At 44.9% G+C, this 25,947-nt stretch overlaps 1 protein-coding gene across 1 annotated transcript in view; it reads left to right on the top strand.

Moving 5' to 3' along the window:
- The first annotated feature begins 1,045 nt into the window (after nt 1-1,045).
- ANKRD55 (ankyrin repeat domain 55) overlaps nt 1,046-25,947 on the top strand; it is a 91,693-nt gene continuing 66,791 nt past the window's right edge. Inside the window, exons 1-3 of the mRNA XM_006274481.4 lie at nt 1,046-1,085; nt 22,340-22,462; nt 25,761-25,891. Coding sequence (XP_006274543.2) covers nt 1,046-1,085; nt 22,340-22,462; nt 25,761-25,891 — 294 coding nt within the window. The remainder of the gene's footprint in view (nt 1,086-22,339; nt 22,463-25,760; nt 25,892-25,947) is intronic.

The following is a 25,947-nucleotide window of genomic DNA, read 5'->3' on the forward strand; positions in this document are numbered from 1 at the left end:
CCCACATGTTGAAAACTGCTGTTCCTGTTGCCCAGATACACTCTTGTTATGCCCAAGTAATTTTAAGCCAGCCACTTACCTGAATTTCTTCCACTGTGGTAACAGCAATACTGGGTGCAAAATAAAGCAAAACTTGTTACTGTCCATGTCTCATGCACTGCACACTCCTAAATACTGGAGGAGACCAGGTTCCTGAAAAAAAGCTGTGAGATCTTGGGACTCCTGTGGCTGTGACGTTGACACAGAGGCTTGGCGGTTACGCCTAAAATCTGTGTATTAACAATTCCACACCAAACCCATCAACATTTAAAAGGTTTTCAGTGCTAGTTGTCCTATTTAATGAGAATTGTCTCCTCATTGACCTTTTAAACTATATACATTAAATGTAGCAATAAATACCATCCTCTTTTATTTTATTCTGCATGCTACTCATAGCTCACTGCAACAGTTAAGTAGGTGTGTGGATGATTAGTGTAGAACTCCTTAAATTAATAAACCTCAGGATGTATGCTTATTCAATATTTATAAAACAACAGTCAATTAAGCAGCATTGTCTGTCAGCTGAGCGTTTGCAGTTTGGCTTGTATGACTACATCAGTATCCAAACTACGTTAGCAGTTTTGCACATGCTCTGTTTGCCTTTGTGAATCCTCATTCTCCCATTGAGATTTCTGTTTGTGTAAGGGCAGCATTCTTAATGCTGATGCTGGGTGAACTGCAGTGGCTTTCTCAGACCTGATCAAAAACAATTTGACCCTCTTATACTATTGGTTTTGCAAGACCTTAAAGCTCAGTTAGGTCATTTCCAGGGACATCTTTTTAAATGGGTCCTTAGCAAACAAAATATACCATTCCCTTTATGCAAGTGACAATGTATTTTCCTTGACAACAACCTGCAGCCGTAAAGCAAGTTTAATTCTCAGACGAGAAGACTGCCGACAGCAATCGTTGCATATATTGTTTACTGTAATATATGAGATTTTTCCCTGGAAACCACGGAGATGGTATTTGCCTTGTCTAATTGTAAACAATGAGATAGACCATAATGGATTTTAGCACCTCTTCAGTGTTTGATCAGCACAAAGGTAAGTCGCTTGCTACTAATTTCAAGATCCATTGGTCCAAGCATGCCTGTTGTAACTATAAGATTACGAGCCAGAAAGAATACATTACATTTTATGAAAGAGCACTTATCTAATTGATTTTTTTCTTGCATATGGATCAGAAAAAAGGACCATCTTTTTTCATTGGTTTTAAGGACAAATATTTCAGCCTTTTAAAATATTGATCTCATCATGGCAAAAACAACATTTGATTATTTTCTGAGCTCTAATATGAGATTTGTGTAGACAACAGAAACAGCATTAACAAATACAACTACTTAAAATATGCTGTTCAAATTGTACAAAATCAAATCCTTGACTGAGCTTATTTTCATAATTAAACACAATAATTGTGGTACTATGAGATGTAGTGAAGGAAACATGCTGATAAGTAATTTGCATTACTTCAAGAAATCGTGGGTAGACTATGTTATGTATCCAACACAATATAGCAAAATAAACCCTAAAGAAAATTTTTCTGCTGCCAGGACTAGGTTGCTATGGGAATATAGATGGAACTTGGTTGTCTATATTGAAACAAAATGGTTGATTTTTTACTTCTTGAGTGATCTATACATGCTTTTCTTCCCTTATTGCTTAATTCACTAATATTCCATGTTCCATTATATTCTTATGCCTTTCACAAAGTAGGAAATATCCATGATTAAAACTTTTCTCTTGCACCAAATTCCTCTTTAATGACTTATGAACAATATCCTCAGTTTCCAGTATATACTTGCAAGATGTGCCAGCTAATTAAGCAAGAGTTGAACCCAAAACTAATATTCTTTGTTCAGTGAGTATGCAAAATGACTGAGGTTAAATTGAATAACCTATTGAGGTTATTCAATATGAGTAACTTAGCACCTACAAGCTAGGTGCTGCAACACCTGATTCCTGGGTGCCCATGTACACTGCATCCGGAGAAATGGACAACTCAAAATGGTGATCCAAGAAACTTGCACAAGTGTAGGGAACTGCCTATTACTGTTCATGATGAGTATCTATGTAATCCTTCAGACCTTGCTCAGCTAGTTAAAATATCAAGATCACACCAAGATGATGGACTAGATACCCATGCAGACTTTTACTTACTACTCTAGAGCAGCGCCACCTGAATCAGGACTGTAGGTAAGCGCCACCATCCACTTGGGAGTCACAGGTTAGAATCTTTCCTGAGGGTAGGTGAAATAATTAAGTTCTGTGAAAGATCTGAGTAGGGCTTACTCTTGACAGTAGCAATGGTAGTGATGCCATTTCTTCCCATCTTCTATGTACTATCCTGGTGGTACAAGAACTCCTCAGGAGTTCTAAGCCCTCCCCAATATGAAAAAATTCAAACTCACATCTTCTGCCTCCTTCCTGAGGAGAATGCCCTAACCACCAAGCTATAGGGTGATTGGAGACACTCCCCACTCTGTTTTCAAAGATTTTCTGTAAGAATTTGCAAAATTCCTGATGCCACAGACAGTCTTTCAAAATGAAAGACTTGAGTCTTTAACATGGTGATTAGGGATCTCTTTGAGTTCTGGTCCTTGTTGCCAGGTTTATTACTATATTTTCTATTCAACAATCATTCAATAAAATAGAGATATGGACTGCGAAGAGGTCTCTGGTCTCCTCTACTGCAGATAAGTGCTCTTACCATTAAGCTACAGAGTAAGTCTCCCTGTTGTGTGCTGTCTCGGTGGTCTCAGGTATCTTGTATTCCTTTCTGCTCAGTGGACCAGAATCAAAGGTGGGAAGGAGAGCACCCATCAACACCTAATCTAAACCTGGTGTAGGCCTCTCAGGGGCATTGAAGAAATATATGCTGCTCACACAAAGGCTTCGCCTCATTGGCAAACCTGACCAATGCATGAACTCACATACAAAAAACTTGGCATGTAAGCCAGATGTGTGTTCCTACCAAGAGATGGGAAGGAGAAATGGTGTTACAAGGTGGAATAGTCCAGTACTAGGATGATAAGGCTGGAACAGGAACACACAGATCAGAACGTGAACCAAGCCCCTGGTACAGGACAGGTTTAGACATTCAAGATACAGGTGGAATTCAACACATCATTTTTTATCATTGTATAAAAGACGAATTGGAAAGCAGGGAAACTTTGCAGTGGCCTGTGGGAGCCTGCATGGTGTCATGCTGACTACCTTGTCATAGGTACAAATGCCTTAGCTCCTCATCTGATTTACTTGTTAGGCCAAAACATGTTAGGGCTGTGCTTGTAGACAATAAGCCTGGCTGAATCATTACCACCGAACTGAGCCTGCGCTCATTCTTTAAGACAAGATTGCGTTGGGATCTCCTGGCTGCGACTTTTGCTGGCACCACAGTTCCCGAGACTTCAACATTGACAGCACATCAATAACACCCAATGAGGACAACAGCAAAGATGACACTGATAACCCCAAACAACACCTCGTGGTTACGGCACTTCCTGAGAAGGTGGGAGATATGCATTTAACCCTCACAGGCTGAGGACATTCAACCCACTTCCCATTTCCCGGAAAAGTGATCTTTCAGTTTGAAAGAGACTATAACAGCATTTTATGAGGAGTTGCCCAAGCCTATCAGCATGTAGTAGGCCTGCTCAGAGAATGCATACTGGATTATACCCTACGGGAGACTTGGTTTCTGGATCCTGATCAGAGATAGGTGGAAGCTAGGCACCAAGCTGCTGAAACTAAACAATTTTGGGCACATGCAGAAACAGAAGTAGTGCCTAAGAGGCCTGTGCAAAGTGGCTAGTATACAGATTCGGCCGATTCGGGGGACAATGGTTTGATTCAGTGATTCGAATCACTATCCTGAATCAATTCAGCCAAATCCAATTCGGAGATTCGGCTGCCACCAAGTTGGCCGAATCACCGAATCAAACAGGCCCCATCCCCCATCTGCTCTCCCAGCCCTGTCAATGGCTGTCCCACCCATCCCCAGTGTCCCAGAACTTTTTTTTTAAAGCCCCGTACTCACCGGCTGCTGCCAGGAGGGCATGCAATCCCTGCTACCCCCCACTGCCCTGCGCTGCATGGAGGGCTCTGCCACAAGCCCCTAGAAGCCCCAACAGCTGCTGCAGCAGCTGGTGACTATGGGGCTTTTTGCTTTCTTCTTTTTTCTTAAAGAGCTGGGATGCTGGGGGCTAGGAAAGTGGGCGGGGGTCAGGAGATGGAGCCTGGCAGGGGTCCCCCCCGTGGTCTCCTCCCCTTCCTCTAGCCCCACCTCTACTTACTAGCATGGAGCCTGGTTTCAGCTCCCTGCAGCAGCGAGCAGGGACTGCCCGAGTCGATGAATCTTTCTGCAAATTGATTCAGACCTTTTTATTGGTCTCCTGATTCAATTTAGATTTGGCAATTCGGCCACCAAATTGGACCGAATCTCCTCCAAATTGAATCAGCACCTGAAGCTTCACACAGCCTTAGTGCCTAGTTAGTTAGGCCCCTCAAGGGAGCAGTTTAAAACCAAAGTTTAAAACCAACTTTCTGGCAGTGGTAGCAGTATTTCTAGTCAGGCAGTGCTGAGGCAGTCAATTGACTTCATGGCTCGATATAATCTACCTGATCCTTTCCAAACTCTTAATTCCACAGGTTTTAACAACCCTCTCTTCTTTTTGTTGGTCTTGATGTTTCACTGCTCAAAATCTCCTTTGTTATGCAGTTCTGCTGTCTGACAGTTGCTCCTGGTAATGAAGCTCCTGTCTCTCAGCCCTGCAGATTGTTTAAACTCATTCCAATTAAGTTATGTTTGTTTTTGCTTCAATCTTAAACTGAATAATACAGCCCTCAGCCCCTAGAATATTAGTAAAGCTTGTAGTTTCTTTTTAACTGGAGAAAAATGTGTTTTTTTATATGTAATGATGCACCTCACCATCTGCACCCACCTTTTCAAAATTCTAGATCCACCCATGTCAGTGGCCACCTGTTCAGTGACTGAGCAAAACCCAATTTTGTCACTGTCAGTTTATTGATCCATTTTAAATCTTAGTGTTTCCCTTTAAATATGTCCTTGTTTTATAGTAGAGAAATAAAATCCTCATAGCTTCATTGTGTTGACATATTGCAGCTTCCCAACTGAGCATTCTTGTTAAATATTCTCCCTTGTTAGACATGCCTGAAGCATCATAAAACCAACCACAATATCCATAGTTTCATTCTAGCACAGATGCGATAAAACATAAAGTTAAAGGAAAAGGGAAAGCTTTCAGAATTCCTTTTGTGGGTTGTTTATAGTTCACAGGATAGCCCCTCTTTGCCAGGCTACTGCTTCCAGACTGAAAGAGAGATATTTTTCCAAGATGAACAGATGCTAAACTAGTCCAAGAGCATGCAGAGGAGAAGAGGTGAAGAAAATAGCTACATGATCCCATCATTGTAGATCCTTCAGCCCTCCTCTCCCTGCCAAAGTAAACTCGCTTGCAGTAAAACATTTGCCTTTCTTCACTGCTTCCACAAGTGCCCCTCGAACAGGGGTGGGCAAAATATGGCCCAAGGGCCATATCCAGTCCACCAGGCCATTCTATCTGGCCCACCAGGCCCCTAAAAAATTCAGAAAATTAATATTTATCTGCCCCTAGCTGCTGTCAAAGATGACAAGAGCCAGGGGCAGTAGGACCCAGGGGAAGCCCTGTCAGGCTCCACCTCCCAAGCTGGAAGCCCTTGTTTAGCAGGGACTTCTGACCCGGGACTGTGGGGCTGTTCATGCCAGTGCCAGCACTCACTCCCAGTGCCCCCACCCCCACCCCAGCCCCGCACAACCCTGGCTCTGTGCACCCCGCAATCGCCCATCTAGACTAAGCAGTGGTGGCAAGGAATGAGCTGGTGCTCAGCATGGGGAAACAGCGCCCCCCCCATGTCCAGCACTTCCTGCTGCAGCTGCTCACAGCCCACGTGGGGCTGTCCTGCCTCTCCACCACATCATTGCTGCCCTTCAGGGCAGCAGTGGCAATGGAGAGCAGGCAGCCCCATATGGGCAATGAGCAGCTGCAGCACAGGCCACTGGTCATGGGGGAGGGGGGGTGTGCTTCCCCCCATGCTGAGCACCAGTTAATTCCCCAGAAACTGCTTCATGGTGTGGAGGAAAGCGGCTCCTCCGCTCACCGCTGTCGGGCAGTGTTTGCTGCGGCTGCCCACTGGGAGCCCACACCACGCTAGGCTGCAGTGTGGCTGCAGCAAACACTGCCCAGTGGTAGTGAGCAGGGCAGGGACCGCTTTCCTCTGCACCAAGCAGCAGCTTCTGCTCAGCTGCTGCTGTCATGGCTCAGCCCTGAAGGGTGAGCCCAGAGCTGGCACGGGGCCCAGGTTAGCAGTGGTGTCAGGGAACTAACTAGTGCTCAGCATGGGGGAAAAGAGGCCACTTGCCCTCCCTGTGGCCAGCACCCCATGCTGCAGCCACTCGCAGCCCACGCGGGGTTGCCTATGCCTGTTCTCCATTGCCACTACTGCCCTGCAGGGTGGCAGTGATGTGGTGGAGAGGCAGGACAACCCACACAGGCTGCAAGCAGCTGCAGCAGGAAGTGCCAGCCATAGGGTGGGGGAGCAGCCACTTTTCCCCCTGCATTGACCACCAGTTCATTCCCCATGGGGGTGTGCAGGGTTGGGGCTGTGCACTGGTCCCCACCTGTACCATGGGACTGGGGTGGCAGCCAGGTGGGAATGTGGGCCTGTGCCAGTGTCCTGGGGCCGGCACCAACAGGGCCCAGAGCAGGGCAGCAGAAGCATGGGGTCCCAGTCAGCAGGGGCTGTATGGAGCCAGGTCAGCTCCCCCCTTTCCCTGCTGGTACAGCCCAGCCCAGCTCCACAGACTCCTGCCAGCCCAAACCCCGTGCTCCTGCCACCCTGCTCTGGGCCCCACCAGTGATGACCCTGGGACATTGGTGCAGGCCCCACACTCCCGCTCACTTCCACTCCCCCCTGCCGCTTTCCCCACTTTCCTGCCCACCCACACTGCACTACATGGCTCCCACACCCACATCCATATACACACACATCCCCACAAACCCCCATATGCAATCACTTCTGCATATACGCCACAAATGTTCACAAATCAGGACATTTTTTTTTAATTAAAATAAAATATATTATTATGGGTGTTTGATTTTCAGTATGTAATTTGTTTTTTTTTCCCCCTAAGGTAGCAAACCCTCTTTCCCAAAGAAGTACTTCCAGTGGCAAGGGGAGGGACTTCTGGTGGCAAAGGTCAGAGGTTAGGGGTGGGACTTCCAGTCCCAAGATGGTGACCAGGGGTCAGGGCACCTGTCAAGGGGCAGGACTACCCAAACAGCCCTTGACAGCTTGCCAAAACTTAGTAAGCTGCCCTCTGCCCAAAATAATTGCCCGCCCTTGCCCTAGAACATGACACAGCCCCTGTATACATGTATGCAAGCTCAAACAAGAGTCCAATGGGCTCTGTCTACTTAGGGTGGACCTTAGGGCCACACTCAAGTCCATACCAACAACTATCTACATTGAAAACCTCTAAGCTTGACCCCTGAGCCCAGAAGTTATCCTGACTTTCAGGGCCTGAGGTTGAGCCTCTCCCCAGCCCCTCTTCCCTGAAGCATGTTTGCAAGACATTCAGGCACTACAAAAGAACTAGAGAACAGAAGAGCACCATCAGCAATCCCACAGCTTCCTATTTCTGACTATTCATGCACTTCTACACACCACTTCCTGTCTCTGTGGCCTGCATCTACAGCCAAGCACAAAGAGATGAAGAGTCCTCCCACCAAGCCTTAGAAGGAACAGGAAGCACAATTCCACAAGGTAAAGCCTAGATAGGGGTAGCTCAATTGGCTTGAGCTAGTCAAGGGCACCCCTGAGGGCCACCCCTAAACACTAACATAGACAGACTGAGGGGTATCCCAGCCTAAGTGGCTGATGTGCAGACCATAGTTGCTAAGAATGGTAAGGGATATCTCTCATTAAAAGTCTGTGAGCTACCAGATTCCTGAAGCTCAAGCAGTGCTCTGTGGACCAAGCATTATGTTCCAGACCATCTGTGCATCAGGTGGAAGAGTAGGCAATAATTAGTAATAGTAATTACTAATTAGTAAGAACTAGGCACCTGCAGTCTTCATAACATAAAGCAAATCCTATAACAATGTTAGATTTTCTCTAAATAGCATGAGGCTGTCTTTGCAGGAGACTACCAGTTTAGGCACAATGCTTTGGTTACAAAAACTTTTGGACTATTTTTTGCCTTACCCTGTATTTGATAGAGTGGAATATAAATCTAAAACAGCTATAGAACAACTATGTTATTGTATAGGAGTGCCTAGGGACCCTTTGTATTAGCTGCAGTATAAACACGTAGTATACCTGGCCCCAGAGACGTTCCAGTCTTAACTGACAAACAAATAAAGGCCTAAGGTAGGAGAAAGGGATTCAGCCAGGAAGTTGCATGAGCATTGGGATGATTAATCAAATATATCAAATATAATCAATCATCATATTTAGTAGTAGACTTCTTGATTGGGGGTGGGGTTTGAAGCTTCTCTATTTGAGAACCAGATGTTGTATTCCTGTGATTTTAAGTATAATTTACCTTCAAAGCGGGCACATCTACACGTGCGTATTTACTGCACAGTGACTGAAATTACTGGGAAGTATGGGTACATATTTATACATGCATGCCGGTACTGTGCAGTAAATATGGTGACTTATGCCAACTTGAGCATTAATTCAATACCTCCATAGGCCGGTATCAAATTTACACCCAATTAGTTACTGAGCAGTAATGCACATGTAAACACCTTACTGTGCAATAACACTGTGTGTGTGGATTGACTTGGGACTAACTTTAGTCCCAAGTCAGTCCACACGCAGCTTTAGTGTGCTTTAACACCTGTACATATAGACGCCATCCTTCACATGTAGGCTACTTACTACACAGGAAATTTAAGCCAGCATAAATGCACATTTAGACACGCCCATTAAGTCCAAAATTAAAAAAATGTAATTCAGTGGCCCACTTCAACCATTAGCTTTGTCTTTACTGACTGAAACAGGCATGTCTTTCTTCTTAATATGCGTAGGATTCTTTTTAAATGGTCAGCAAATATAGTAAACAAGAGAATTGAGAATAAGTGATTTCCAAAATTCTGTATTTAGACACCATCTGCCAGCCCTCGAAAGTCAATGCACAGTTGTTGCCAGGTCAAACAGAATGCTAACATTCATGAAACAGGTTATCACAATACAGCCAAGAAGACAAGCATGTCCCATTACTTTATCCATCACAGGGCTGGCGGAGGTGGACACTTGGGGCACTTGTACATATGCATGCACTCCTGTATCACATGCATTTTTATAAATGGTGAAATGCGCATCAGCGCTGAGAAAATGGCCATGGCACGCTTTTGAATTCAAACACATTGAAGGTGTTTATTTCAGAAACACACTGCTGCCATTTTCTCAGCGCTGACATGCATTTTGCCAATTTTACAAATGCATGTGATACAGTGCTGGGCACATCAGCTCACATGTAGAGCAGACTCAATTAATTGATTAATCGAGTCTGCTCCAGTGCACCGTATCTCCAGCACATTGGAGCAAACAAATGTATGTGTATAAATGCCCTTGTTGCTGTGCTTTTGGTTAGGGACAGAAATTACAATAAAAACTGGTTTAACTGATCAGAAACTGGTTTAAACCTGTAACAGAACAGAAGCTCAGCACACATAAACCAGTTTCAAAATGGCTGAAACTGGTTTAAGATAAACCTGGTAGAATGTAATATCAGACTTAACTGATTTGGGTCAAACCAATTTATGAAACATCTGTCCCAGATCTCTTCCTGGTTCAAGTTAAATCAGAGGTCCCCAGCATCCCAGACTTTTGCAGCCATGAGCTGGGCTGCGCTGTCTGCTCCAGATTGCAGGGCTGGCCTCACCCCTCTGCTCCCTAGCTAGAGCAGTGAGGGCTGGCTGACAAGGGAGCGCAGGGGGCAAGCCCAGCTGGGGATGCAGCCCAGTCAGGGGGGAGCAGGTTGCCCCCCCAGACAAACCCCAGCTGAGGTCTGGGGCCAAATCCCTACTCTAGTGCCTTCCAGCTTCTGGCCTGGTTGAAAACCCCTGATCTAGTGCCATCCAGCTTGTGGCCTGAGACACTGCAGGCATAAGGATGTATTTCCTGAATCAAAAGTAAATGTCTGGTCACTTCTGTTTCAATTTAATCTGTGCAGTTTAGACTAACCTGCAAAGACTGAATCAATTCAGCCTCAAGCTTTTTGACTGTCTGTACTTAGTCTTATTGTTCATGTTGAGACTGACATGGCACACTTTACTACCTGTCAAGGACTCACCATCTTTATTATGATAATTAGCAGCATATTATAATATAGTGGCTTTTTGATAAGCCAAAAGAAGTGCACAGCACATTTTCTGTGTAGGGGCTTTACTTTACCTGAAAAATGAAACAGATGGAGAAAGCAAGTCATAAGGAAATACCAGTAATTTTCACAATATTGAACATATTATACCTGGATTATCAGCTTTCCTGTTTTTAAATTCATCAATAATAATTATGGTTAAACATCACATTGTTGATAAAATCATATACACTTCACTCCAATAATTTTATGTCAATTTTAACAATACACATTTAGTAAAATAAAAAATGTATCTATATATAACATTCATTGTAAAACAATACATGAGATTATACCATTTTTATCTTATTTACCTCCTTTAAGACCAAAATGCTGGCATTAATCTCATGAAAGAAATTATAGGCTTTTAAGATAGTATGACATATTTTAAAAATGTTACAGATATGTTGGTGTAAGGGTGGTGGTTTGTTCCCTTAAGAAGAGGCAGCCAGCCCTACTAAGGACTGTCCAGTGGTGGGGCATTCTGCTAATGAATAAGGTGACCATATGAGAGAATGGGAAATCCAGGACACTGCCCTTCCCCAGCTCCTAAGTCAGCAGTGCTGCTGCAGGCAGTGGTGGGGATGGGGAGGCACACACCAGGCAAGTGGGCATCACCAGTGTATGCCTGCTCACCTGCCTGGCATGCTGTGCTGTTCTGCACCACACCACTTCCCCACTGGACTGAGCCCTGCACCCCTGCATTTCTAGGATCCTTATTTTAATTCTCACCAGCCAGCCAGGACCAGCCTCTGAAATCCAGGACTGTCCCAGCTAAACCAGGACACATGGTCACCCCACTAATGAAGGAATTCACCACTAGGAGCTATAAAACACCAGAGGAGAGAACTGAAGGGGACAAGTTGTGAGGGAACAGCTTGCAAGGAGAAGTCAGGCTCCTGTGCTGGGGAAGACCCAGAGTGGAAAGTGGCTCATCTGTCTAGAGAGGATGGAGGATTTTGGTTTGTTCTTCTTGTGGTACTAGAGACTGAAGTTTGTCTGATGGGAATTGAACTGCCTTAGGAACTAGTAGCAGAGCTAATGGGCTTGCAAAAGGCAGCAAGATAAAGGACCTGCTTATAGTTGGCTTTTCATATTTACCCTTCCCAAACATTAAAGATGCACTGGAAAATGTATTAAAGCTAACCACAGATCTGTGAGAGTCAAGGGTTCTTTTTTGTTTGTTGTTGTTTTGGTTTTTTGAGTGGTAACTTTTATGAACTATAGCTATAGTTTGGGGAGAATTTAAACAACCTACCTCAGAAGAGTACCTTTTGCCCAAAAACTTGTCTAAAATCTCTCCAAACGATGCAGTCACTCCAATAAAAGGGATCACCCAAAACGATCCTGACCTCTCACATATTTCCTGGGCCATTACAGCTACAGTATTATTCCCATACTGGCATAAATGCAAATTCTTAACTATTGAAGCACCTTGTCCCTATACATCCTTTGTTGGCCTCCAATGGTGTTTGCAGATCTTTCTGGGGCACTGCTCTTTATAAAAAGACTACAGTCTTCTAGTGCTGTGCCACATACACAGGCTGTTGTTGAGGAGTGACACCTTCCTTTTAGCAGGGACAGGTAATACCCAAGATAAAACAGTATAGGACTTGGCTTTGATTAAGCAAATTGAACCTGTCTTGGCATTTTAGGCTAGGCACAGAAATTACATATAAGCCAGTATAAGTGATCAGAAACCAGTTCAAATCTGTAACAAAACAGAAGTTCAGTGCACATAAACCTCTGTCAAAATAGCCGAAAGCCAGCTTAAGATAGACCTGGATGGATGTAGTATCAGACTTAACTTATTTAGGTTAAATAGGTTTATTGAATTTCTGTGCCAGATCCCCTCCAAAGTTCTGATAAGTTACTCACTTCCACATTCAGAGGATGAAAGAGCTGTGGAGATTCATGCTGCTGTGTGTGCATTTTAAAACTGTCCTCCTTCTTCTTCCTGGAGGGACCCTTTTAAATAGCCCTACTGACCTCACCACCTAAACCCAGTCAGAGACAGGTATTATTTGATGCCGGCCAATCACTTTGAAAAACACCACAGTGTTTGGAGTGACACCACGCTAATGGAGTGACATGGGCTTAAGCCCCTGCTCCTATGCCATGAGGTCAGAGCTCAGAACAATAGAGAGATTACATTTGTGCCCTCTTACCTGAAGCCCGTCATGTAGGCAGTGGCAGCGAGTTGGCTGCCTAGCAGCTGGATTGATAGAAACGTGAGAGTAAGAGGGGAATGGACAACCCCAAAGGTGAGGAGGCTGGGCAGGAGTTCTGTCACATAGCCATAGTGGAGTAAATGTTTTGGAGTGAAGTAAAATGAGAAAGAGAGAGTGATTCTCTTCTGGAGTCAGAGGGAGATTATTATGGTGATTGGGGGAGGAGAGCAGGGGTCAGATGACTGACTTTGTTTGCTTCTTTTTATTCTTCTGTGGGAAGCTGGGTTTACCAGTCACCTGCAGTTACTGATCTCTGGGGGGTGAGTGCCTACAAGCTCAAGGACTAGAGCAAGGGTTGGCATGGCAGAAGTCTCCATTCCTCCCCAACTCTGAGAAGACAGATGCCAGATTCCCAGCAAACTCAGATGTGGCAGAACAGTATGTTTAGCAGTAGAGGGGAGAGCTGCAAAGCAGATAGGCAGTGAGGCACAGCTTTCTGATACTGATCCCCCATACCCAATCAGACATCTGCAGGATGGATCAGACCTCTCTGCAGGCTGGATCCAGCACATAAGCTGTAGGTCTAGAGACTTTGCATTCCTTGCCTGGATGGACTATTCCATGTCTGTGCAGTTGACTTGCCTGAACTGTAAAAGACTGACGTTTTTACATAAGATTTACATATGAAAATTTCATGCAACTTGTAACATCTCTGGTGGGTTCTGATGGCTCAAATTCCCTGAATCCAGGTTATCCCAATCAGGCATTCTCCCAAATTCAATCAGTTCATTCCCCTCATCATACTTCAGTTTTTTATAATAAAAGGCAGGGCAGTGTAACACCTTAGAGACTAACTGGTTCAGAGAAGCATAAACTTTCATAGATGACAACCTACTCTGTGAGAAATTATGAATAGATTTTCAGAAAGCAGAATTTCTGAACAAATGAGAATTTAAATACAAAGGATAGGGGAAGGGGCACTACTGTAAGGCAAAGTTGGGTTGAATAGGTCAATAGGTCTATAGTGATAAACAAGGAAAATTAACCCATTGAGGGACTTAAGTGTTATAAAAGCTAGTCCAGGTAATGGGATAAGAATTCATAATCTCTGTTGGAATTATGTTTATATTAATCTGTTGAGATTATGCGTATAATAGTGAAAGGCACTCCATAGCACAGGGTGGGCAAAATACAGCCCAAAGCCAGATCCAGCCCACAGTGGGTCTTTGTCCAGCCTGCAGCAGGTCCCTGGGTCCTGCCTGACCTAGCCACAATTCAGTCATGGCACAACCTGCTGCCGCTGTTCATGCAGCAGGGCTGGGGCGGCCCCACAGCTGCACTGCCTTTCTAGGCTCCTTCCCCTTGCACACCTTATGCCTGCTCCAGACTCACCTGTCCAGACTCAACAGCAGTGGCAAGAGAAAGAAGCTGTTGCTCAATGCCAGGGGGAAAGTGGCCACTTCCGCTTGCCACTGCCAGGCTGTTCCTGCTGCAGCTGCCCAGAGCCTGTGCTGGGCTGCCCTGTGTCTGCTCTGTGCTGTCACTGCTGCCCTGCTGGGCAGTCTGATGCAGGGCATCCTGGTGCAGTGCAGGCTCCAGGCAGCAGCAGCAGGAATGGCCAGGCAGTGGAGGGAGGGGAAGGGGAGTGTGCCTTCTCCCCTGCACTGTGCAACAGCTTCAGTCCCACATCTCTGCTGCTGAGCCTGGATGGGTGAGTCTGGAACAGGCATGGGGCCAGGGCTGGCCTGACCTATCTAGCAAGACAGCAGCCCTGGACTTCAGGAAGGTGGATTTCATTGAGCTAAAGAGACTAGTCGGGGAGGCACTGAGGTCCTGGAGGGGTGGGGAGTTGGGAGTTAAAGAAGAGTGGTCGTTCCTGAAGGAGATGATCCTCCAAGCCCAAAGGGTGGCAATCCCAACATGGATCAAAGGGGGCAAGAGTGCTCAAAAGCCCCTATGGCTCACCAAAAGCATCCAGGAACATCTCAAAGCTAAGAAGGAGGTGTACACCCAATGGAAGGGAGGGTCCATCACCAGGGAGGACTATACCTCCATTGCTTGGGATTGTAGGGGGGCTGTTAGGAAGGCCAAGGCAGAGATGGAACTGGGCCTAGCAACCCGGATCAAGGATAACAAGAAGTCCTTTTTTAAATACATAGAGGGTAAAAAGAAAGTTCCAGGTAACGTGGGGCCTCTGCAAGACATGCTTGGAAATCTGGTAGTCTCACCAGATAACAAAGCTAACCTATTTAACAATTTCTTTGCCTCCATTTTTCTGAGCAGGGACCAGGTCATCTCCCCCACCAGGATCCCCGATGGTTCCAGGGGAGGCACAGCCAGACCCGGGGTCAGAGAGGATCTAGTCAGGGAACTTCTGGTGGGACTGGACGTGTTCAGATCAGCAGGTCCTGATGATCTCCACCCCAGAGTGCTGAGGGAATTAGCAGAGGTCATTGCAGAACCCCTGGCACAGCTTTACGAGCACTCGTGGTGCTCTGGCGATGTGCCAGAGGACTGGAAAAGGGCCAATGTGGTCCCCATTTTCAAAAAAGGGAGGAAGGAGGACCCAGGAAATTATAGGCCTGTCATTCTTACCTTGGTTCTGGGGAAGCTCTTTGAGAAAATTATCCAGGTGCACATCTGCGAGGGGCAAGCAGGGGAGTATATGCTTAGGGGCAACCAATATGGGTTAATTAGAGGCAGGTCCTGTCAGACCAACCTGGTGGCCTTCTATGATCAGGTCGCTAAATCCTTGGACGCAGGCATCGCGGTGGACGTAGTCTTTCTGGACTTTAGAAAAGCCTTCGACACTGTCTCTCAACCCATTCTCATTAAAAAATTAAGAGATTGTGGTGTTGATGTCTCCGCAGTCAGATAGGTGGCCAATTGGCTGGTGGGCTGCACCCAGAGAGTGGTGGTGGATGGGTCCTTTTTGACCTGGAGTGATGTGGGCAGTGGGGTCCCCCAGGACTCGTCCTCAGGCCCACACTCTTCAACATCTTCATCAGCGACTTGGACGAGGGGGTGACAAGCACCTTTTTCAAATTCGCAGATGACATGAAGATGTGGGGAGAAGTGGGCACGCTAGAAGGGAAGGACAGGCTGCAATTGGATCTGGACAGGTTATAGGGGTGGGCAGATGAGAATAAGATGGGATTCAATACTGACAAGTGCAAGGTACTGCACCTAGGGAGAAAGAACCAGCAGCATACCTACACGCTGGGGAACTCCCTTCTCGTCAGCACAGAGGCAGAAGAGTCATTATAGTCTCCAAGATGAACATGGGCCACCAATGTGGGGATGCAGTCAAGAAGGCTAACCGCGCCTTGTCTTGCATCCACAGCTGCATCACAAGCAGGTCCAAGGAGGTGATCCTCCCCCTCTATGCGACCTTGGTCAGGCCCCAGTTAGAGTACTGCATCCAGTTCTGGGCACCGCACTTCAGGAGGGATGCGGACAACATGGAGAGGGTCCAGAGGAGGGCCACTTGCATGATCAGGGGGCAGCAGGGCAGGCCCTACAAGGAGAGGCTACGAGACCTGAACCTGTTCTGCCTCCACAAGAGAAGGCTGAGAAGGGACCTGGTGGCCATCTATAAACTGGCCAAGGGAGACCAGCAGGCAATGGGAGAGTCCCTGTTCCTCCGAGTACTACTGGAAGTAACAAGGAATAACGGCCATAAGTTGATGGAGAGTAGGTTCAGGCTAGATATCAGGAGGCACTACTTCAGTCAAGGCAGCTAGGACCTGGAACCAACTTCCAAGGGAAGTGGTGCTCACTCCTACCCTCGGAGTCTTTAAAAGGAAGCTAGATAAACACTTTGCCAGGGTTGTTTGACCCCAGCATTCTTTCCTGCCATGGCAGGGGGTTGGACTTGATGATCTGCTCAGGTCCCTTCTGACCCTACCAACTATGAAACTATAAAATCTGCAGCCCTTAGCTACAGGGCCCCCTGCGTCTGGCCTCTCACCATCCCCACCCCCCACTGCCAATGCCACCACTTCCAGCTTCTTCAACCACTCACCACCCCCTCCCCACCACCACTGCTGGCTTCTTTGCATTGGGGGTGGGGTGGGGCGGGAGAGCAACCAAAGAAGCCAGCGGAAAACTGGGCTGGGGGGCAGGGGCAGAAGGGCTGGGGAGCAGAGGCTTTGGGTGGGGAGCACAGGGCAGCAGGGCTGGGGGGCAGGGGCTTTGGGTGAGGGGCAAGGGGCACAAGCAGGGCATCCCGCCATGTATCCCCTGCCCTCATTTTGTTTTTCTGGCATGCCAGCACTCCAGCACCTTCCAAGGCAGGCATTGTGGGTGTTTTTGGCACTCTGTCCAAAAAACGTTGCCTACCCCTGCACTACACAAACACACACAAATCAGAACAAACATATTTTTTTAAATAAAATTAAAATATGTTATTGTCAGTGTTTGATTTTTAGTGTATAATTTGTTGGGTTTTTTGAAGTCCTCAGTTTACCTGCAAAATAGCTAGCACATGGGAAAAAGTAATGCAAGTCTTACCCCTCTGCCCTGCCAATGTGCCATATACTTAATCCAAAATCTGTCCCTATGAGTTAGAAATTAGTCATAACCTGCCTGTTTTGCTGAGATGTACAATTGCAGCGGTGGTTTGCATACTTTGCGTCATGTAGAGATCTACCAAACACTACAGTGAAACCCTGAAAATATTTTATATGCTGACCATCCCATAGTTGGTAATGGCTTTTTCTTACTTAGCCTGGCTGTCTTGAAGCGAGTGACCTGCAAGTCAAAGACTCAGTATCTAACTACCAAAATTCTATGCAATCCACTCCTAGTACTAGCTGATTTGAAAGTAAACTTATCTTGTTTAATTTATAAATTATTTTAAATGTGCCATGTAAGAGGCTAACTGAAAGAAAGCCTGTGGTTTGATTTCAGTTTACCAGTAATGGAGTGGGAGTTTCTGTATTCTTGGAGATAGATTTAATGTCAGCTTTCTAACTCTAACCAGCCTATAATCACAACTGTGTGACAGGCTAACCTTTTCATGGTGAGAGCTGATTCCGTTTCCATGGTAGCTCAGTTTTAAAGCTAGGAATGATGATGGTGTCCCAGGGAGAGAAGGTCATAAGTGTGGAATTACAATGGATTTTAAATTGTAATGTGGAATTAATGTGAACTGCTCTGAGCCCACAGAGGATCAGGGGTTGGACTTCTATGTCAAATACTTTTTAAATACTTTTGTGAGCTATATCATTATTCAGCAATACAATATCAGAAGGAAAATTTGTGTCAGGAAACAATTTGAATTGTAGTCTAGAAAACTGGTTGGGAAGAGCTTCTCTTTTTTCCTACAATTAATTTTCCTGTGTAATTAAGTTATCAAAAACATTATGCAGTACATACACAAATGACCCCTTTAACTAAGAGGCTCTGTCTTTAATCAGATCTCTGCCATCAATATTACCTAAAATGTTGCCTGCTTCTGTTCACAATGTAGTCCAGGAGGGCTGATAAATTTAACTCCAAAGAACTAAGGCTCTGATCCCAATTACACTCCCAGGCCTTAGTGTAGCTCTTAGTCAATGTACATTGCCATGTCCACTTTTGAGGAAAGAAAACTGAAACGTACACTTCTTTGCAATTAAAGACCAGGGGTAATAGGCAACATTCACACCATAATAGTAGGTACACTCTTGCAGGGAAAGGCTTGTGTGTTTTGTTGATTCACTGCCAGAGAAGACCTGTCACCATAGCTCAGTGTAAGGGAACTGGGAGTGGCTTCTCTAAACAGAAGATTAAAAGTTTGAGCTAAGAAGTCTAGAGGAAGGAATCTTAGGAGTAGCAAGAAATTTTGAGATGACAACCATTATCTTATTGTTCATTTCTGTGTTAATGAGACAGAAACCAAGAGGGAGATGAGTTTGGACTTAATGGCTAGAGACAGAAATTACAGATAAACTAGTATAAGTGATCAGAAACTGGTTCCAGTCTGTAACACAACAGTTCAGTGCACATAAAATGCTTTGAAAACGAAAACCAACTTAAGATAAAACTGAATGAGTGTAGTATCAGACCTAACTGATTTAGGCTAAATCAGTTTATTGAACTTCTGTGCCAGATCCCCTCCTGATTCAAGTTAATTCAGTCCCCCAACATCCCAGGATGCTTTGCACCTCCCCTGCAAACCCCACTTTGCTGTGTGGGTGGACTAGCCATGGCCCAAACTATCTGCTCCAGCAGAGTAGGGAGGCATGCTCTAGCACCCCCTGGCTTCTGGCCTGGGTCACTGCAAGCATGAGACTGTATTTCTGGAATCAAAAGTCTGTTCGCTTGCTTATCTGTTCAATCTATACAGTTTAGACTAATCTGCAAAGATTGAATTGATTCAGCCTTGGGCATTTTGACTGTCTCTATTTTGAGAATATTTGAACTGTAATGGAGAGCAAATTCAGTAAGACATGCTTACATGGATTTTTTTTTCCTTTGGTTTTGTAAAAACAGCTCAATTTGAAGTTTCTGGCCTAATACTAATTAGAGCTGAGTTTACAAACTAACTAGAGAGGAAATGAAGATGAAGAAAATATTGATTCAATTGCAGACACTGTGGCAAGAAATGACAGGGTGTTGTAAAGGAAATTCTGAAGCATCCTCTGTTGTTTTGGTGCTACTGGCAGCTTAAAATAGAGACTAAAACTAAAAATATGTTAAGAGTCCGACATAACAATGTATTGTTAAAGCTAGAAAAATAATCATTTCGATATCCTAGCAATTTTTCTAAAATACAAAATGCCCTATAAAAACATAACAGTAAACATGCAAATTCACTAAATTATAAGAGTACAATCTAAAGTGTCAATGACATTAACATTCACTGTTTCATGTGAATAATTATTTAGGTATTGCAAATACTCCTGTAGCAGCATTTAGATATAGCATTCTTTCAAAAGGCATATTTGTTGATTGTAGAAAAATTCAAACTGCCAGGAAATACATTCCATCTGCCTCTTCAAGAAGCATCTATTAAAGCCTCAGAAATGCTCAGAGCTATAATTTGTTCATAGGAATTACTTGTGGACAGGCTCAAGTTTCATTACACTGAACCTGATTCACTCTCTGGGCCTTTTCTGTTGTCTTTTATGTAAGCAACAATTCTTCTGACTGCCTTGACATAAGGATTTTAATGTGCTTAACAAACATCTACAAAATCCCTCTAAATTGTGGAGGTATGGGGTTGAATTCTTGAACCCAGTCAAATTACTGTGTGCCATTATAGCACAAAGCTGCCTCAAAGCAGCAGGAGCTAGCAGTTCTACTGCTTTCACCACCAGCCACCTCACCATCATCCTTAAACTAGACTATCATACATTTCAATTAGCAAAGCATCATCAAGATCACATATCAAGTGCTGCTTCTGCTTTAAATAACCACTGCAGAATGTCAAGAGACAGCAAGAAGTCCTTGCTGGTATCCAGCAACATTCCTCAAAGGAGATACGTAATTGTTCCAGAGGAAGGAAGTGCCAAATCTTTGCCTCTCCTATTGCCATAATGTAAGAAAGAAACTGGAAATACCTATATCCTTATATTAAGCATTATCACAGTGTTATTGCTGATAATGCTTTGAGGTAGTTCATAGACTTCATAGATTTTTAGGGTTGGAAGAGACCTTAGTAGATCATTAAGTCCAACCCCCCTGGCCTGGGCAGGAAAGAGCTCTGGGGTCAGATGACCCCAGCTAGGTGCTTGTCTAGTCTCCTCTTAAAGACCTCCAAAGTAGGGGAAAGCACCACCTCCCTTGGAAGCATATTCCAGATTTTGGTATCCCTCACCATAAATAAGTTTTCCCTAATATCTAATCGAAATCTGCTCTCTGTCAGTTTATGGCCGTTGTTCCTAGTAACCACAAGGGGTGCCCTGGTAAACAGAATATCCCCTATTTCTTGCTGCTCCCCCTGATGAATTTGTAGATGGCTACAAGATCCTCTCTCAGCCTTCTTTTACAGAGGCTGAAGAGATTCAGGTCCTTCAATCTCTCCTCGTAGGATCTAACCTATAGGCCCATAACCATATGAGTAGCCCTCCTCTGAACCTTCTCAAGGTTATCCACACCGCTCTTGAAGTGCAGTGCCCAGAACTGAATGCAGTACTCCAGCTGCGGTCTTAACCAATGCTGCATAGAGGGGAAGTATCACCTCCCTAGACCTGCTCGTGATGCACCTTCTACTGCATGAAAGAGTGCAGTTGGCTTTACTTATTGCTTCATCACATTGATGACTCATGTTCATTTTGGAGTCACCTATGACTCCGAGATCCCTTTCTGCTGCTGTACTGCTTAAAACGTCACCTCCCAGCCTAAAAATGACCCATCCACCACCACCCTGTGTGTGTGCCCCATAAGCCAATTTTCCACCCACCTGACCATGTAGTAATGTATGCCACAATCGCCTAATTTGTTTATAAGAATGGGATGTGACACTGCCTCAAAGGCCTTTTTAAAATCCAAGTAGATGACATCTACCTCAACTCCTGCATCTAAGCATTTTGTGACCCGGTCATAAAAAGCAACAAGGTTAGTCAGGTAGGATCTACCTGCTATGAACCCATGCTGGTTGCCATTCAGCATTATTTTTCCTGCTGGGCTCCCACAAATGTGATCCTTGATACTTTTTTCAAAGGTTTTCCCAAGGATAGAGGTGAGACTAACCAGCCTATAATTACCTGGATCTTTCTTCCTCCCCTTCTTGAAAATAGGGGCTACATTGTCCCTTTGCCAGTCCTCTTGGACCCATCCTGAGCACCATGAGTGCTCAAACAACCTCGCCAGTGGTTCTGCAATGACACTGGCCAATTCCTTCAGCACCCTTGGATGAAGATCATTTGGGCCTGATTACTTAAACACATCCAGCCCCTCCAAATGCTCCTTCACTAGGTCAGTGCTAACTGTTGGTGGGTTGGAGTCCCTCTTGTGCCTGTCTATAGCCCCTTTGGGAGATATGTCTTTATCTGTGTTTAAGAACACAGATGCAAAGAACTTGTTTAGGAGCTCAGCTTTGTCCTTCCTATCTGTTACCAATTGCCCTGGTCTGTCATGTAGGGGTCCTATGCTTCCATGCACCTTCTTTTTACTCACTATGTCCCTAAAGAAGGACTTTTTGTTGTCTTTAATTTTTGTAGCCAGTCTGAGTTCCGTTTCTGTTTTGGCCTTTCTGACTCCCTGCAACTGCGAGCCAAGCAGGTATACTCCTCCATGGTGGTTACCCCCTGCTTCCACAGTCTGTATGCCTCTCTTTTTCTCCTTTGGTTATCTTGGCTTTCCCTGTTTAGCCAAGTGGGTTTCTTGGCTCTTTTGCCTCCCTTTAAACCCTTACTTCACTATTCAGGGGTCGGTTTGTTTTTTATGACTTTATGGTGAAAGAAAGTTTTTTCTCACTCACTCACATTCCCTTCTGTGACATTTATATGGCTTTCTATGCAAGTCAGAAGTTAGTCCTGAGTTTATGTCTGCATAGCTCAGTCATTCTGCCTGTGAATTCATAGGGGGATGTTTCTTGGCAGCAAAAAATATGGTTCAAGTGAACAAATGCCACATCATATTGACTGGATCTGTTTTGTTACACTACACGTGTTATATAGTCACAAGCTCCTGAAAGTAAATAGCATTATTTTCACTGTTCTCCTTTTGTACAGTTTTTCTACCTTATCACTTATCTGTATCTATCTCTGTAGGTGATGCAGTAGAAGAAATTGACCTGACTGTGGTTTACCAAGCAGCAGCTAATGGTGACATTAACACTCTGACTGCAGTAATTCGTGAAGATCCTTCAATCTTAGAATGCTGTGACAGTGAGGGTAAAACAGTGATTTATCATGCTTCCTACGGGTTAATCACTAAAACATGGTACTGAGCTATTATTGGTTTCTTTTCAGTTTTATTCTTAACATCAAAGGTAAGGGAATCATCACAAGTAGAATTGCATCTGGTTTCCCACTTTTGTAAGTAGTAGAAATGATGCATTCAACATATTTTTTGGACATTCACCAGAAATATGTATTCTAGAAGGCGATAATATAATATAACCTTCTTCTTTCTTCGTACTAATGACATAATCTATTTAATCATACAACTGAACCATGGATTTCAGAAACAAGTCCTCTGCCATGTATTTATTCGATCAGGTTTAGAAAGGAAGATGTTGGGAAACTGCTGAAATTTTAGCAAAAGAGGGAGAAAATCATTTCTGTAGTCAAGTTCAAATCATATACATTTGTGGACATTTTAAGGACCTGTGGGGCCAAATTTTCAAAATTAGACCATTTCAGTCATTTATACTTGTGAAATATGGGCCTGAGTGCAAACAGATAAATGATGAAAAGGTAAATATGGAGTTGCTTGCAAAAAAGGGTAACTGGATGTATAATTACCTGTTCTATGCTTGCCACTTCCTATTTTTTTTCAGTTCAGGTCTCCATGCTATGTCCATCACTGCTGTACCCAAATCACCTTCATTTTGTGCATGCAGTTGCTTGTAAACATGCATGAATTTGCCAAGTAAATATGAACCAGAAAACTATAAATGTGTCACATTAACTAGATGGTATTCAATCCCACCTCTCATTTTTAATCACAGTGATATTTTTCCAAGATGCAGACGAAAAATATACAGTCTAAATCCTAAGAAATGCAGAGATCTGTGTCAGTGACAGATCCGTATCACAGATTCAGAGATGGTGAAGCTCTAAATGGATGGGCTCAGCAGTATCATGGAGAGAACCTAGTTCTGGCACCAGTCTCTTGCTGCCTGTGATAGCAGAGAGGCTGACCAGATTGAGGAGGAAAGTAACCTCCAAAATGCCTCCTGAATGATTAGTTCAGCTGTTTCAAGAATGACATTAATAGAGTTAAGCTTCCTACCTCAAAGCCCAACAGTCTCCAATATCATCTTTATAATGTCCCCAGGGTTCCAGTGTAGACAAGATGAGACCCCAAGCATTAGTTTGAATGTTTCTTCCTGATTGCCTTCTATGATGAAATCACTGGCTCTGTGGATGCAGGGAGCGCAGTGGACATAATATATTTTGCCTTTAGCAAGGCTTTTGATACAGTCTCCCACAACATTTTTGCAAATAAACTAAGGAAGTATGGTTTGGATGAATGAATGGTAAGGTGGATAGAAAGCTGGCTGGATTGTCAGGTTCAAAGGGTAGTAATCAATGGCCCCCCACTACAGAAAGGACATAGACAAATTGGAGAAAGTCGAGTGGAGGGCAATGAAAATGGTGAGAGTTTTTAAGACCCAGATAGACAAAGCTTGCCTAGGATGATCTAGTTGGGGATGGCCCTGCTTTGAGCAGGAGGTTGGACTAGATGGCCTCGTGAGGTCCCTTCCAACCCTAATTTTCTATGATTCTAGGACTGCACTCTTCTCTCCAGTAATGAAAAGAACTACAGGAATCACACTTAAATTCTGAATGTTCTAGAAAACAGAATAATCTTTCAAATATGACTTACATGTGATAGCATCTGTAGACCACATTCTTCTGTGCCCCCAGAACAGCGCCTATTCTCTTAAACAGGCATACACAGATAGGGTGAAATGGAAGTCTGAGGGGAGTGCCTTCAAGGACTGAGCTGGCCCATGTTCTGAGAAATGTCACTAACAGGGACCCAGAGGCTCCTGTTAATTTAAGGGGAAGATGCAGCAGGCTAACGTTGTGGTGTAGGCAGGCAACTAGCAGGAGCTACCTGCTCTGCAACAAGCTGGCTGTGTGGGGCAGAGTCCAGACAGCCTGAGGATAAAGGACATAAGCAGCTGAGTAGAGCTGCAGCAGGGAGGGGCAAGCTGACAATTAAGCCCAAGGGGAAACCCCTGTGCCTGTCTGGGGGGGGGGTCACCTGACCTGAAGGGGCAGTGCCCCAGAGCATATAAATCTGGCACCAGAAGCAAGGTGGGTAGCCTGACTCCTGTGTGCTACAGGGAACAGAGCTCCAGGGAGAGAGGGGCTGAAAGAGGCAGCCTGGCAAGCACCCAAGCCACCCATGGGACCTAGGAAATGAGAGCCCAAAAGGGTGGGAGGGCTTGTAAGAAGGCATAAACCTGAGGTTTTTGTTGAAAGTGGTCACTTGTATTTGTATTGCGTTTGAGTTGAAACCAGAGGACCAGGTTATGGCTATGGGAGCAGCATACAGGCCACAGTGGTGCTGAAGAGGTACCCTGCATAGAGCCCTGTATGGGTCAGAGACCATAAGGGGACTGAGCAGCACCAGAACCACCTGGCCTGGGGAAGCTGGGGGTGGGGCATAAGCAGCCTTGCCCAAGTCTGGGGCCCCAGAGGGCCCAGAGGTGAAAAGAAAAGCCTTCCCTGGGTCTGGGACCACAGGAGATCCAGAGCCTAAGGGCCAGGAGACCCAGAGCATGTGAGAGACAGGTGATAGAGGCCAAGAAACTGACATGCAGAGAGGTTTGAGGCCAAGAAAGCCAGGCCAGAATAAGTGGGCCACTGCTGGAAGCCAACAGCCAGAATAATGGTAGGCTAAAGCCAAGAGGGCAGAGTCCCCTACAGGAGGCCATGTTTATTGCCCCAAAGGCAACTTTTGCTCTAGGGCACAGATAGGAACAGGGGGCCATAACTGAGTTGGGGCGTGATGGTTGTCAGCCAAGCACTTGAGACCACAGGTAGCAAGAGACTGAGGCTGACACTGGGGCCCTGGGGTATTCTCTGTACATATAATTAGTTACATCAGAGTATGGCAGGCAAAGTAGAAGGGAGGGTATCTGAAGGAGCTGGAATGGGGCAGGAATGCTTGGCCACCAGGGAGCATTACTGCCACTCTTGGGGCCTCAGTCCTACCACAGTTGCTTTCATAGTTAGTATCTGAACCCCCTGGCTCACACACAAGGCTTGCCAATAAAAAGGATTTTTCAACCAAAAGTTAAAATAACGAAATGTGACTTTTTTTTTAAGTGGGTGATCATTCAGCTGGCATGGGGATTGATTCTTGGCTCCAGGACAGCCCAGTGCAATTGTTAAACAATTGTTTGGGTGGAGAGGGTGTTAATTATCAGCTCTGAATTTAGCAAACAAGAAACTGTGTAGGATTTTAACAAATTAAGGATTGTAAAAGAATATCTAACTATTTTTCCCCAAGGTTGCACGCCTTTGATGCATGCCATTTCAGGACGCCAAGTTGATACTGTGAAGCTGCTGTTGAAGATGGGAGCAAACATTAATACTCAAGATGCCTGTGGACGCACAAGTTTATCTTTGGCAACTTATCTGGTACCAAGAGTTTTATGGAAAGCATTTGGGGACAAGAGGGCTGTGTGGGTGTGCAA

This window comes from Alligator mississippiensis, chromosome 3 (genome assembly GCF_030867095.1).
Source record: "Alligator mississippiensis isolate rAllMis1 chromosome 3, rAllMis1, whole genome shotgun sequence".
Taxonomy (NCBI): Eukaryota; Metazoa; Chordata; order Crocodylia; family Alligatoridae; genus Alligator; species Alligator mississippiensis.